The 12,469-nt window shown below is 37.8% G+C and overlaps 2 protein-coding genes across 8 annotated transcripts in view; one reads left to right on the top strand and one right to left on the bottom strand.

Moving 5' to 3' along the window:
• Window positions 1-12,469, bottom strand: part of LOC114643553 (protein NLRC5-like) — a 5,922,889-nt gene that overhangs the window by 4,915,752 nt on the left and 994,668 nt on the right. The window lies entirely within an intron of this gene.
• LOC114641980 (NACHT, LRR and PYD domains-containing protein 3-like) overlaps window positions 1-12,469 on the top strand; it is a 1,026,505-nt gene that overhangs the window by 229,268 nt on the left and 784,768 nt on the right. For 5 of the 7 annotated variants that reach the window (XM_051925828.1, XM_051925824.1, XM_051925827.1 and 2 more), the window contains exons 2-4: window positions 2,043-2,156; window positions 3,318-3,665; window positions 6,209-6,490. The exons of the other annotated variants lie outside the window; for them this stretch is intronic. In XM_051925828.1, coding sequence (XP_051781788.1) covers window positions 2,087-2,156; window positions 3,318-3,665; window positions 6,209-6,490 — 700 coding nt within the window. In that variant the 5' untranslated portion in view covers window positions 2,043-2,086. The remainder of the gene's footprint in view (window positions 1-2,042; window positions 2,157-3,317; window positions 3,666-6,208; window positions 6,491-12,469) is intronic. 7 annotated transcript variants of the gene reach the window in all.

Here is a 12,469-nt window from a genome sequence, read left to right as displayed (position 1 = left end):
TACGAACACATAACTCCAGTTCTTAAATCCTTATACTGGCTCCCGGTTAAGTTTAGGGCAGATTTCAAAATCCTTCTTTTAACATATAAAGCATTAAATGGTCGAGGTCCGGCTTACTTGTCTGAACTTATCATGACTTACAAACCAGAGCGCACATTAAGATCTCAAGATGCCGGTCTGCTTATGATTCCAAGGATTAATAAAATAACAGTGGGAGGTCCAGCTTTTAGTTACAGGGCCCCTAAACTGTGGAATGGTCTGCCTGCTACTATAAGAGATGCCCCTTCAGTCTCAGCTTTCAAATCCCGGCTGAAGACTCACAACTTCACTTTAACACACCCTGACTAGAGCTGCTGATTAACTGTACAGACTGCATCTCTTCTGTCAGTCATTAGCACTAAAACATAAGTAACATGATAGTTATAATTGGATTCTAACCCTCACCTATTCTGTTTCTCTTCTCGGTACTCAAATGTGGCACTTGGTGCCACGGCCCAACTGCCAAGTTGTTTTGCCTGCCTAAGGTAAAGTCATCCCTGATGGAGGATCGCAGGAATCGTGGGTTAGAGGGGTCCTGTCATAGGATTAGTGCTATTTCAGCTGTGGAATGGGCAAATGGGGGAGGCAGCTTGATGAATGCGGTGTCCAGGACTCAAAACAAATCCAAATCATATTATGGGATATCATCTACTGTTAAATTGTGCTCCATATTTGTAAAATTTTTATTTTTATGTTGTATTGAGGATTACTTGTGTTCTGTTTTGTGTATTGTATTGTATTGTATTTGACCCCCTTCTTTTTGACACCCACTACACACCCAATCTACCTGGAAAGGGGTCTCTCTTTGAACTGCCTTTCCTGAGGTCTCTTTGATTTTTTCCCTACAAGGGTTTTTTTGGGAGTTTTTCTTGTCTTCTTAGAGAGTCAAGGCTGGGGGGCTGTCAAGAGGCAGGGCCTGTTAAAGCCCATTGCGGCACTTCCTGTGTGATTTTGGGCTATACAAAAAAAAATTGTATTGTATTGTATTGTATTTTGGTTACATATTTACAAATGACACAGTGGATCTTGTTATAGCTCAAAGTGCCTGGGACAGAATGTGGCTTTCCTCTGTGAAGTCAGGTAAGGGTGAGAAGTTTGTGTCTGTAAGATGATCAACAGAAGAACAAGAGGGATCTGGAAAAAGTCTTCCTTGGAGAGATCAGTCTGCAAAATTGGGAAATTTTGTATAATGTCCCATATGAGAGAAAAAGCATTAGGCTGAAATAGGTGAACCAGGGGAATGCAGGTTTCATTATTGGGTTTCCTCTTTGAGTGGATTGTTATGAAGTCTACTACTGGCCCTGTTTATAATTTGAGAAGGTTATCTTCTATCAATGAAGAAACTTCTCATTCTGAGTGTTTAACCTCATCCCTATGGAGGTAGCCAGAGTCTAAGGACCTGTGAAAGAGGTAAAGAGATTTTAGGGATGGAAAGAGGTATAGAGAAGGTAACTGTGGGAGTCAGATGGCTTGGAATAGACAGAGGTTTGAAGTCCTGGGAAGCTGATAGAAAGACTGATGTCTAAACATGGTGGAATTGTGGTTGGTGCCGTCTCTTATTCCAGACACCAGCTACAGGAGTTCATTAATCTCTGAGGTTTACAGTTGATGTTTGCAGTTCTCCAGTAATGGCCCGCTGCATGCGCCCATTGAATTTCAGTTTTCTATGAAAACATTCATTTGTTTTGGGTCATCACTACAAACAAACCTGGATAAGTAACAAATGATCAAATACCATTTTCCAGAGGAGTATTCCTTTTATGAGGTTACAATTCATCTCAGAAGGTTAATTTTTCTCTGCCAATAGTAATTATATTTTTGGATTTTGCAGTTTTCAGCACTCATATTGACTTTATTCATGATAAACTACAAATGACAGAAGATTGTGATTGACATGTTGTAGTACACAGGAGCTCGCTCTGTTCAGTTAGGGAAATCAGCACCATAGAAAAGCCCTTTGAGTTTCCAGTTTACAGCATTTTGTCACTCCTCATATTTTACAGTCAGTTCCTGTGAACAACTCCAACTTCTTCAGTCATTTGCAGTCATGAAGACCGAGAAGGGATGGAGCTGCTTTGTGTTTGTGTTACTCCACGTGGCACACGTTGCCTGGACACGTATGTGTTTGTTTCATTTGATTTTCTTATTTAATTCAATGACTGGTTACTTTTCCAGTAAATGAAATTTTTCTGTTTGCACCACAGCAGACTTCTCTTCTATTTAGTGTTTCTGTTTTAACTCTATGCCAATCTCTTTCTGTTGAGCAGAGAGTTCAGACGAACGTGTGTCATAACCTTGTTGTTTAAATTTTAGTGTTTTACTTTCTCTTTAACTCTGTTGTGTTACTATTATTGTAAAGCACTCAGAAATACTCTTACACATGACAATGTGCTACATAAATAAACATTGCTGCTATTTCACTAGGTTTATCGAGCTAACAGATCACATAACAGTCAGGAAAACTCAGCTCAGCCAGAAATACACGCCATGCAAACATTTCATTTCAGACTAAATGAGATCAAACTGAACACTGGACCCCCTGAGACCCCTTACCCAGTTCTGACAGTGACATTAATGGTAGTCCAATCTGAAGTAATAACAAACAGGGAGGAAACAAACAGTTGATTCTCACTATGTTTGTTTTATAAGAGCAAATTCTAGCCAAATTCTGAAAATGCTGTGAACCTTTCCTTCTTCAGATTTTCTTTTCCAGGTTTTCATGACTTAATTTCCCTACCAAGTCATGGAGGGTGGATTAGGACTCCTCCAGTTGAGTAAAATGAGCTGCATGTAACACACAACATGGTGGCCCATCTGCTGTTACTGCAAATGGTTGCCGTAAAGCACAGGCGTTGATTTTAGGCTCAAGCCTGTCTGACACACACACACACACACGCACACACACACGCACACACACGTACACACACACACACACACACATAAATTTTGTTTCATTAAATGGTCAGAGTGCCGGACAATCCCAGAACATCTGACCTAGTGGGAACTCGCTGACTTTGTGCACACTGTGGTCTTTGTTCTAGATACTTTTTAAACCACTTTAGATGAGTGTCGGATAGTTTAATGCAGAACCTAACAGCTGAGCATGAAATCAACTGCTAGAAATCAACTTCAGATCAGTTTGGGAGAGGAGGTACAGGAGATGACAATATGGTATTTACTCTTCATCTCTAATGGAAGCCATAATGGAATTTGCCTTCTTGTGGTTGACTAAACTTGTCTTGACTTTCACTGCAGTTATTTGTGCTTTGCTTTTTCAGAGATGTTTCAGATTCTTGGACCCCCTAATGCTGTTTTTGCTCTTGTTGGTGAAGATGTGACTCTGCCAGCCTCACTGTCACCAGCTCTCAATGCTCGGGGCTTTGACGTGAGGTGGATTCAAGGTGATTTCTTCACACCGGTGTTGTTATACCGGAATTCTGAAATTATAACAAAGAATCAAATTGAAGCCTATAAGGGAAGGACTGTGCTTTTTCCAGAAGACCTCGTGAATGGAAATGTGTCTCTACGACTCCAGGATGTCCATGTTTCTGATAGTGGCCTCTACAAATGTTTTGTGTATTCTGGACAATGGGAAGAAGAGGCTCACTTCACTCTGAACGTTGAAGGTGATTCTCAGTGTGCTTTTTATTTTTTCATGCATTTCACATAATCCCTCTAATGGCCTTTGTCCACTTTAGTAAGGTGGGACCAAACAGCAGAAGTGACTGAGTGTTTCCAGACATGCTGATCATGTGACTGTCAGATGGACACATAATGGCTCAAATGTGTGGATATCCTGCTTGGTGTCTTGTAAAACCAAAACTGCTGTATTTCTATTTCTCACCTAAAACAAAAAGTGCTGCCTTTTGTGTACATTCATGAACGTCGCATTAAAGGTTTGATTTGTAACAGAGGAAGCCGTGTCACCTTTTCAGTGTAAGCTCACTCTATAGTGACACACTCTGCCTCCTTTGTAATAGAAAGTGAATACAGTTTGTAGAGTCAGACATTTTTGTTTTCAATCAACTAACCCACCAACCATTAGCTGCTTTTATCATCAAAAGGTGTTTTACTGACCAAAAATACAAAATATATATATGATTTAGTACCAAATATACAAACAGAGCAGTAAAAGCAACATAACAAACACCCAAAAAAATGAGCAGCACTGAAGGTACAAGAGGAGCTCATGTTGTCATTTTGAGTGAACTTAATAGAAATGAACTTTAAAAGTTGAACTTTTATTTCTGTTAATTATGCAAGTGGTGCAGTGTGAAATTTTGTAAATAAGTTGATAAATATTTTGTATGTCTTTATTTGCATCTTGGACAACGTAATGTAAAATTAGTGTTATATCATTGATAAGAACAGCAATGGTTTGATGTTTAAATAATGAAAACCCCTATTAGGACTAAATCAGGAGATTTAACTTTACGACAGGGTCAGGGGAACTGCCTAAAACCAGTTTGACAAGTGATTCTCTGCAGGACTCTCTCAATCAACCCCTGCATGTACGCCAACTACCCAGCTGGCAAGCATCAGCTCAACCAATGGTATTGGCAGCAGGTGTGAAACCAATTGTGTTGCACCAGAATTCTATTGGTCTAAAGTTGCCTGTTTGGTTTTAAATCAGAAGCCATTAAGTACCAATTAGCTGTAGGGTTTGGACAGAGAATCTATAAATTTCCTTGCTTTATCCCTTCTTCACACCATTTGATGAAGGAGCATCTCACACACCATGGACTGAAAAGGACAACACAATGAAGAGCACAACTTGGCAGCCATATTGAGACAGGCATGAGTCCTGTTCTGAAGAAAGCTGACCACAAATGAGGTCTTAATTAGAGACATCTTAAATAACTAACAAGTCTGTGTGCCACCTGAAACTACACATCAGCATTTATCAGGTTGTTACGTTACTTAAACTTAACTCCTGCTTTTACTCTGTGCAATTGCCTGAGATTATAAATGTAGAAGGGAAGATGGGTAGAAGTTATAAAGTACAATACCCTATACACAGTGCTAAGTCTGTGGGATTTGAGGCATTCTGACAAAGGCTACACAATAAAGAATACAAAAGGGGAAAGTAGAATAACAGAGAACTCTACCAAGACAAAACAATCAATTAATGGCTTCTGATTTAAACCCAAACAGGCCACTTTACACCAATAGAATACTGGTGTGACACATTAGTTTTACACCGACCCCCAATACCATTTGTTAAGGTGATGTTTGCCAGCTAGGCAGTCTGGCTTTCCTGTGGGGGTTGATTGAGAGAGTCCTGCAGAGAATCACTGGTCAAACTGGTTTTAGGCAGTTCCCCTGACCCTGTCATAAAATTCACTCTCCTGACTTAGTCCTAAGAAGGTTGGTTAATTAAACATCAACCACTGCTGATCTTATCAATGATATAAAACTAATATTACATTACTTTGTCTAAGATACAAATAAAGACAAACAAAATATTTATCAACTTACAGTATATACAAAATTTCACACCATAGCAGCATCTCTCTTGTGAAAGTGTGCATTCTTTTTTGCATACTATTTATTCATTATTTTTCTTATCTAATTTTAATTTGTTGACCTCTTTAAGCACTTTGAGCGACGTTGTTTGCATAAAAATGTACAACAGAAAGAAATGTTATTATTGTTGTTAAAAATCTAATGGAGTGACACAACAAAACCAGGAAGAACAGGACAGAGGAACACTAATGTCATATTGAAAACTGTGCATCTACAGTCAGAAACTCTGTGTTTTATGGGTTAGCACTTTTAGAACAGCAGGCCAAAAATCCACACAGACGTCACTCTGGTGCCTGTGTAGCCTGCACATGTCTGCATAAATTTGATTGGTCAGACTCTCCTCGTGGGTGTGGCTACATTTAGCCATTACCTTCAAAATGTGACCTTCAATCCTGGATGCACTTTTTTCCCTCACATATCATACATTTGAGAATTTCAATGATTATACACTTTAAATAATTTTATAAAATGTAATAAAAAAATAGAAAGTGAGAATCCATCAATAAAAACTTAGAGGTCTATGAGCCCACTTATGAAATCTCAGACAAAGCTTTAGTTCCCATTTGTCACAACACATTGTCCTTTTAGCTGAGTCTTTCCTCTCTTCCTTCCCTTCTTTATTTTCTTTCATTTCTCTTCACAGTCGTTGGCACTCAGCCTTCCATTTCCATCAGCACTACAGAGGACCAGCAGACCAGACTGGAGTGCAGCTCTGAGAAGTGGAGCTCTCAACCTAAAGTGACCTGGAGAGACATGAATGGTGTAGATGTGACTTCACAGTCTACCTTAACAGTACAACGGGATGATGAGGGTCTCCTCAGGGTGAGCAGCATCATCCCCATCATGTGGGAGTTTAGCGTGTTCTCCTGTCTGATGAGAAGTAACACAACCAGACCGGCCTATCAGTCCAAAATGGGGGTCTATGGTGAGTAGTTAGAGGTCACAGACACACCAGGTTACTGATTTTAGAGCAGATGGCTCTCTCATCTGCTTTTATTGTAACACCTTCATCAATGCTCCTCACTTTTGGAGTATTTTATGCTGACATATAAAGAGTAGAAAGTAAATGAGGCCTGAGCTGGTATAATGTAAACACATCTGTCTAGTGTTATTTATCAAACAGGGTCTCATCCTTGGATCAAGCAGGTTTTTTTAACCTTTTTGTTTTATTTTCAATATTAATTTGTATGTTGTATTATTAATTATGTTTTGGTTTTGTATTTTCTCTGCTTTATGTAATTAATATGGTGTTGTTTGTTAATAATTGCGCTTTTATACAGTATGTGTTAGTTTTCTTTGTTTCTGGCCTGTGCCCCTTATGTGGAGCTCCCTGCAGTATTTATGGAGAAGAAGTGCTTAATAATGCTGTGTCGGCATTGAGGTTCATTGCTGTCTTTTTTGATTGTGTTTTCTATGAATTCGGAGGTTGGGGCTTTGCCCTCAGTTATTGAGTTAAAGTACTGTTTCTGGTACTTAGATTTCTGGATTATTATGCAAACCTACTTTTGCTTCCATTTTGCATCCTGCCTTTAGATATTATTTTTTTGAATCTTCTTAATAAAATATTTAAATACTAAAAGAAATTTTTGGTGGGTGAGGCAGAGTTTTTTGTTTTTTTGTGGTTTTCCTCAACCATTTTTGGGGACACTGCTTTTAAAAGCCTTTGCCCAACATTTAGGTATATTGTAAGCCTGCCTTTTGAGTTTAGGACTAGACTGTCTGAAATGATGAGACCTACAAACCTGAGGTGAAGAGTAGGTCTGGCTTGTGTTTTTTGAGGTGTTCATCTATTTAAGTTTTTGAAAATCAGGACATAACAACAAGAGAATTATGAAAAGTAGAAAGATTTCCATTGTAACTAGAGAGTATTTGAAAAAGTGAAAATGTCTCACTAATACATGTCATAGTGACAGTAACACATGGTACAGTAAATAAGGCAATAATCCAAAATGACAGATTGAGCCACAACTAAAATGGCCATCGAAACAAAATTCACCTCATCAAAATGGTGTCATAAAATGAAAAAGACATAAAAACGTTGTAACACGTTAAAAGTAAATATATTGTTTATTTATTTTTTATATATAATTGTATTAATTCATTCATACAAATCGATCAATTTTTACAAAAAATAGGATTGAAAAACAAGTCGACCCCCACCCCTGAGAGAGAGAGCATGGCCAACGGGGTAAAACTTGTAGGCTTGTAAACATACCTAAATTGATGAGTTTAATAGGCCAGTAGAGATGAATGGAGAAGAAAAAGAAATGTGGAGATAATTGCTTCCTCTGTGCTTTAAGAGCTTATTCTAAAATTTGATTGATTATATTCTGCCAGGTTTTAAAAAAATTCTGTACAGATCCTCTAACTGAATATTTGATTTTTTCCAATTCAAATAGTATAGAACATCGGTTACCCACTGACTTAAAAGAGGAGAGTTAGGATTCTTCCAGTTTAGCAAAATAAGTCTGCGTGCCAAAAGTGTAGTGAAGGTGATCACAGTTTGTTTGTCCTTCTCCACTTTAAACCCATCTGGAAGAACACCAAACACAGCTGTTTGTGGATTAGGAGGGATTGTGACCCCAAGGCTGTCTGAAAGGCACTTAAAAATTTTGGTCCAAAATTATGTTAATTTGGCGCAGGCCCAAAACATGTGACCCAGTGAGGATGGGACTTGATTGCAGCGTTCGCAGGTTGGATCTTGCCCTGGACACATTTTGGATAGTTTTAGGCAAGACAGATGTGCTCGATATATAACTTTGAGTTGAATAATTGTGTGCTTTGCGCATATGGAGCGCGAGTGAAGTCTCTTGCTACCTTCCACTCCTTTTCTGATATATTGATTAAGAGATCTTTTTCCCATTGTCCTCTTGGATCTTTGAAAGGGAGAGACTGTAAAATAATTTTATATCTTGCAGAGATTGTGTCTAAGTCCTTGAAATTGAACAATATTTTTTTCCAGCATGGACGAGAATGCAAGATGAGGAAAATCGGGCAGGTTCTGTTTAACAAAGTTCTTAATTTGAAGATAGTGAAAGAAATGTGTAGGTAGAAAGTTAAATTTGGAATGTAATTGTTTGTAGGATGCAAAGATGTTGTCTATATAAAGATCTCTGAGCATTTTAATCCCAATTTTTTTCCAGATATTAAAACTGCATATGTTTGCAAGGGTTGAAAGAGGTGGTTCTCTTGCAGAGGTGCCACAGATAAAAAGTTCTCCATCTTAAAATTCTTTCTACATTGGTTCATATTCTGAGTGAGTGAAGCACAATTGGGTTATTAGTATATTGCCGATACCTTGCATTTATTGGGGCACAAAACAGGGGATATAAAGAAGTACTACAGGATTTTACTTCTATTGTGGATCAAGCCTGTGTATGTTTATCTATTTGTGTCCAGGTTTTTATAGCTTGTATGTTTGCTGCCCAGTAATAAAACTGAAAGTTGGGTAAAGCCATGCCACCTTCTGCCTCAGGTCTATGTAGGGTTGCTCTTTGGATACGTGGATGTTTTGAGTTCCAAATAAATGAGGTTATTGTTGAATCTAATTGGTTAAAAATTATTTATCGATGTATATGATGTGAATTTCCCCCTGGGATTAATAAAGTATCTATCTATCTATCTATCTATCTATCTATCTATCTATCTATCTATCTATCTATCTATCTATCTATCTATCTATCTATCTATCTATCTATCTATCTAGATAGATAGATACTTTATTAAAGGCTAAATCTGGAGAGTACTAATTGGTTCATAGAAGAACCTTTAGTGTGGAATCCTCTGATAGAATGCCCATTATTGCTTTCAGAATTTTTTGTATCTATTCTTTTGAACAATAGACTTTTAAAAATAATTGACCTGATTAACACAGATATGAGGTGCTGGCACACACCTGCCCACCTAGCGACAGTCCTGGGCATCAGATCAATACGCCTGGTTGAACTTTTTCTCAGCCAGGTAAAAACAGCACTGAGGAGGTCAGGAGCGAGTTCTGTGTGTGCCGAATATTTCACAGGTGAGGACACACTAGAGGCAGAGATGGCATCGCCTGCCATTATCGTGAGGCCAAATGTTACTGACCACACAGACAGGCCTGGGCGCCTTCTCCGTTTTGGTACTGTAGTTGAAAAAGACTTTGAACTGTTTACCAAAAAAGAACTGTATAAACTGTGTGTCAAAATTACATTTTATAATCAATTGAAGGAGTTACCTGACACACTGTGGAGGAAGGAACTGCAGGTCTCTGAGAATATCTCACCTTCATGGAGAGCTTATTATAAACTCCCATTACAGAAAAGACTTGGAGATCTGCAGTGGAGGATTACACACTCGGCCTTAGCCACAAACTCGTTTGTGTTTACGATTAAAGTTCTGTAATGTGAGAGAAACCATTTGTCATCTGTTCATTCACTGTGAACGGCTGAAGCCGTTGTTCAGGTTCTTGGACTTTCTTCTTGGTGGATTTGGTTTTAAGTTCTCTACTATTTGCTTTGTCTTTGGTATTAATTATTACCAAAACAATAAGAATAAATGTGTTATTGGAAATTTTCTGTTAGGACAAGCCAAGTTAGCAATTTTAAAAACAAGGAGAAACAAAGAGAAGAACCTCATGGGGACTGACGCTCTGCTGCTCTTTAAAATTTTAATTAAAAGTAGACTGAAACTTGATTTCATGTATCATAAATTAACTAACAATTTAGAAATGTTTAGAGACATGTGGGGGACACGACAGGTACTGTGTGCTGTGGAGGGGGGTGAACTGGTGTTCAACTGGGAATAACAAAAAGTAATGGTGGGCATGAACATCATGTAGTTATTATTGTGCGGAGTAGGAGGAGTGTAAAGGGGAGTACAGGTGGTCTTTGTGTTATAATGAATTATTAACTGTTAAATTTATTATTAATGTGCGGAGTAGGAGGAGTGTAAAGGGGAGTAAAGGTGATCTTTGTGTTATACTGAATTATTAACTGTTAAATTTATTATTAACGTGCGGAGTAGGAGGAGTGTAAAGGGGAGTACAGGTGGTCTTTGTGTTATAATGAATTATTAACTGTTAAAGTTATTATTAACGTGCGGAGTAGGAGGAGTGTAAAGGGGAGTAAAGGTGGTCTTTGTGTTATAATGAATTATTAACTGTTAAATTTATTATTAATGTGCGGAGTAGGAGGAGTGTAAAGGGGAGTAAAGGTGGTCTTTGTGTTATAATGAATTATTAACTGTTAAATTTATTATTAATGTGCGGAGTAGGAGGAGTGTAAAGGGGAGTACAGGTGGTCTTTGTGTTTTAATGAATTATTAACTGTTAAAGTTATTATTAACGTGCGGAGTAGGAGGAGTGTAAAGGGGAGTAAAGGTGGTCTTTGTGTTATAATGAATTATTAACTGTTAAATTTATTATTAATGTGCGGAGTAGGAGGAGTGTAAAGGGGAGTACAGGTGGTCTTTGTGTTTTAATGAATTATTAACTGTTAAATTTATTATTAATGTGCGGAGTAGGAGGAGTGTGAAGGGGAGTAAAGGTGGTCTTTGTGTTATAATGAATTATTAACTGTTGAAGTTCTTATTAATGTGCGGAGTAGGAGGAGTGTAAAGGGGAGTAAAGGTGGTCTTTGTGTTTATAATGAATTATTAACTGTTAAAGTTATTATTAATGTGCGGAGTAGGAGGAGTGTAAAGGGGAGTAAAGGTGGTCTTTGTGTTATAATGAATTATTAACTGTTAAAGTTCTTATTAATGTGCGGAGTAGGAGGAGTGTAAAGGGGAGTAGTTGGGGTCGGATGTATGGCTCTCTTGTTTATTATGACGCTTGGTTTTTTTATGTTAATTGAATGTGTATATTGTTTTGTTAATGTTTTTGTTACTGTTTAAAATAAAGGTCATTTTAAAAATTTAAAATTTAAATTTATCTATCTATCTATCTATCTATCTATCTATCTATCTATCTATCTATCTATCTATCTATCTATCTATCTATCTATCTATCTATCTATCTATCTATCTATCTATCTATCTATCTATCTATCTATTGCAATGTTTTGAAATAAAAAAAGAAACTCAGGAAGAATATTCATCTTAACAACGTTAATTCTTCCGGCTAGAGTGAGATGAAGGGTTGACCATCCATGCAAGTCTTGCTTAATTGTTTCCATACAGACGGCAAAATTTTGTTGATAAAGAGCTTTATGTTTACTTGTGATATTTACCCCTAGGTATTTAAACTGATCTGCTATGGTAAAAGGTAGGGTGTCTAATCTAATATTATATGCTTGTGAATTCACTGGAAAGAGTACACTTTTATTCAGATTAATTCTGAGACCAGAGATCTTTTGAAATTCTGTAAAACTTGCTGTTAAGACTGCAGGCACAGAATTTTGTGGGACTGATATATACAGTACCATATCATCTGCATATAGAGAAATTTTCTGTTCCAGTCCTTCTCTGATAATCCCATTTATCTGATCGGCATTTTGACAGTGAACCACCAGTGGTTCAATGGCGATTGCAAATAGCAGGGTGACAGGGGGCATCCTTGTCTGGTACCACGTTCTAGTTTAAATTACAGTAATCCCTCACCTATCGCGGGGGTTACGTTCCAGAGCCCCCCGCGATAGGTGAAAATCCGCGAAGTAGCGACCTATATTTATTTTATTATTTAAACATATTTTAAGGCTTTATAAACCCTTCCCACACTCTTATAAACCTTTCTCACTCTCTTGTTAACCTTTCCCACACTCTTATAAACACTTCCTATGCTCTTAAACACTTTCTACATTCTTAAACACAGCAGACCAACACTGCACACTGCACGCAGCGATCAGACGTCAATGTGTCTGCACTCGCTTTGTGAAAGGGGGCAGCTGAACTCACGCTGAGCAGAAATGGACTTTGTGCTGCTTCTGCC

Source organism: Erpetoichthys calabaricus, chromosome 4 (genome assembly GCF_900747795.2).
Source record: "Erpetoichthys calabaricus chromosome 4, fErpCal1.3, whole genome shotgun sequence".
Lineage (NCBI taxonomy): Eukaryota > Metazoa > Chordata > Cladistia > Polypteriformes > Polypteridae > Erpetoichthys > Erpetoichthys calabaricus.
The sequence above is the reverse complement of the archived record's forward strand: the minus strand, read 5'-3'. Positions and strand labels throughout refer to the sequence as shown.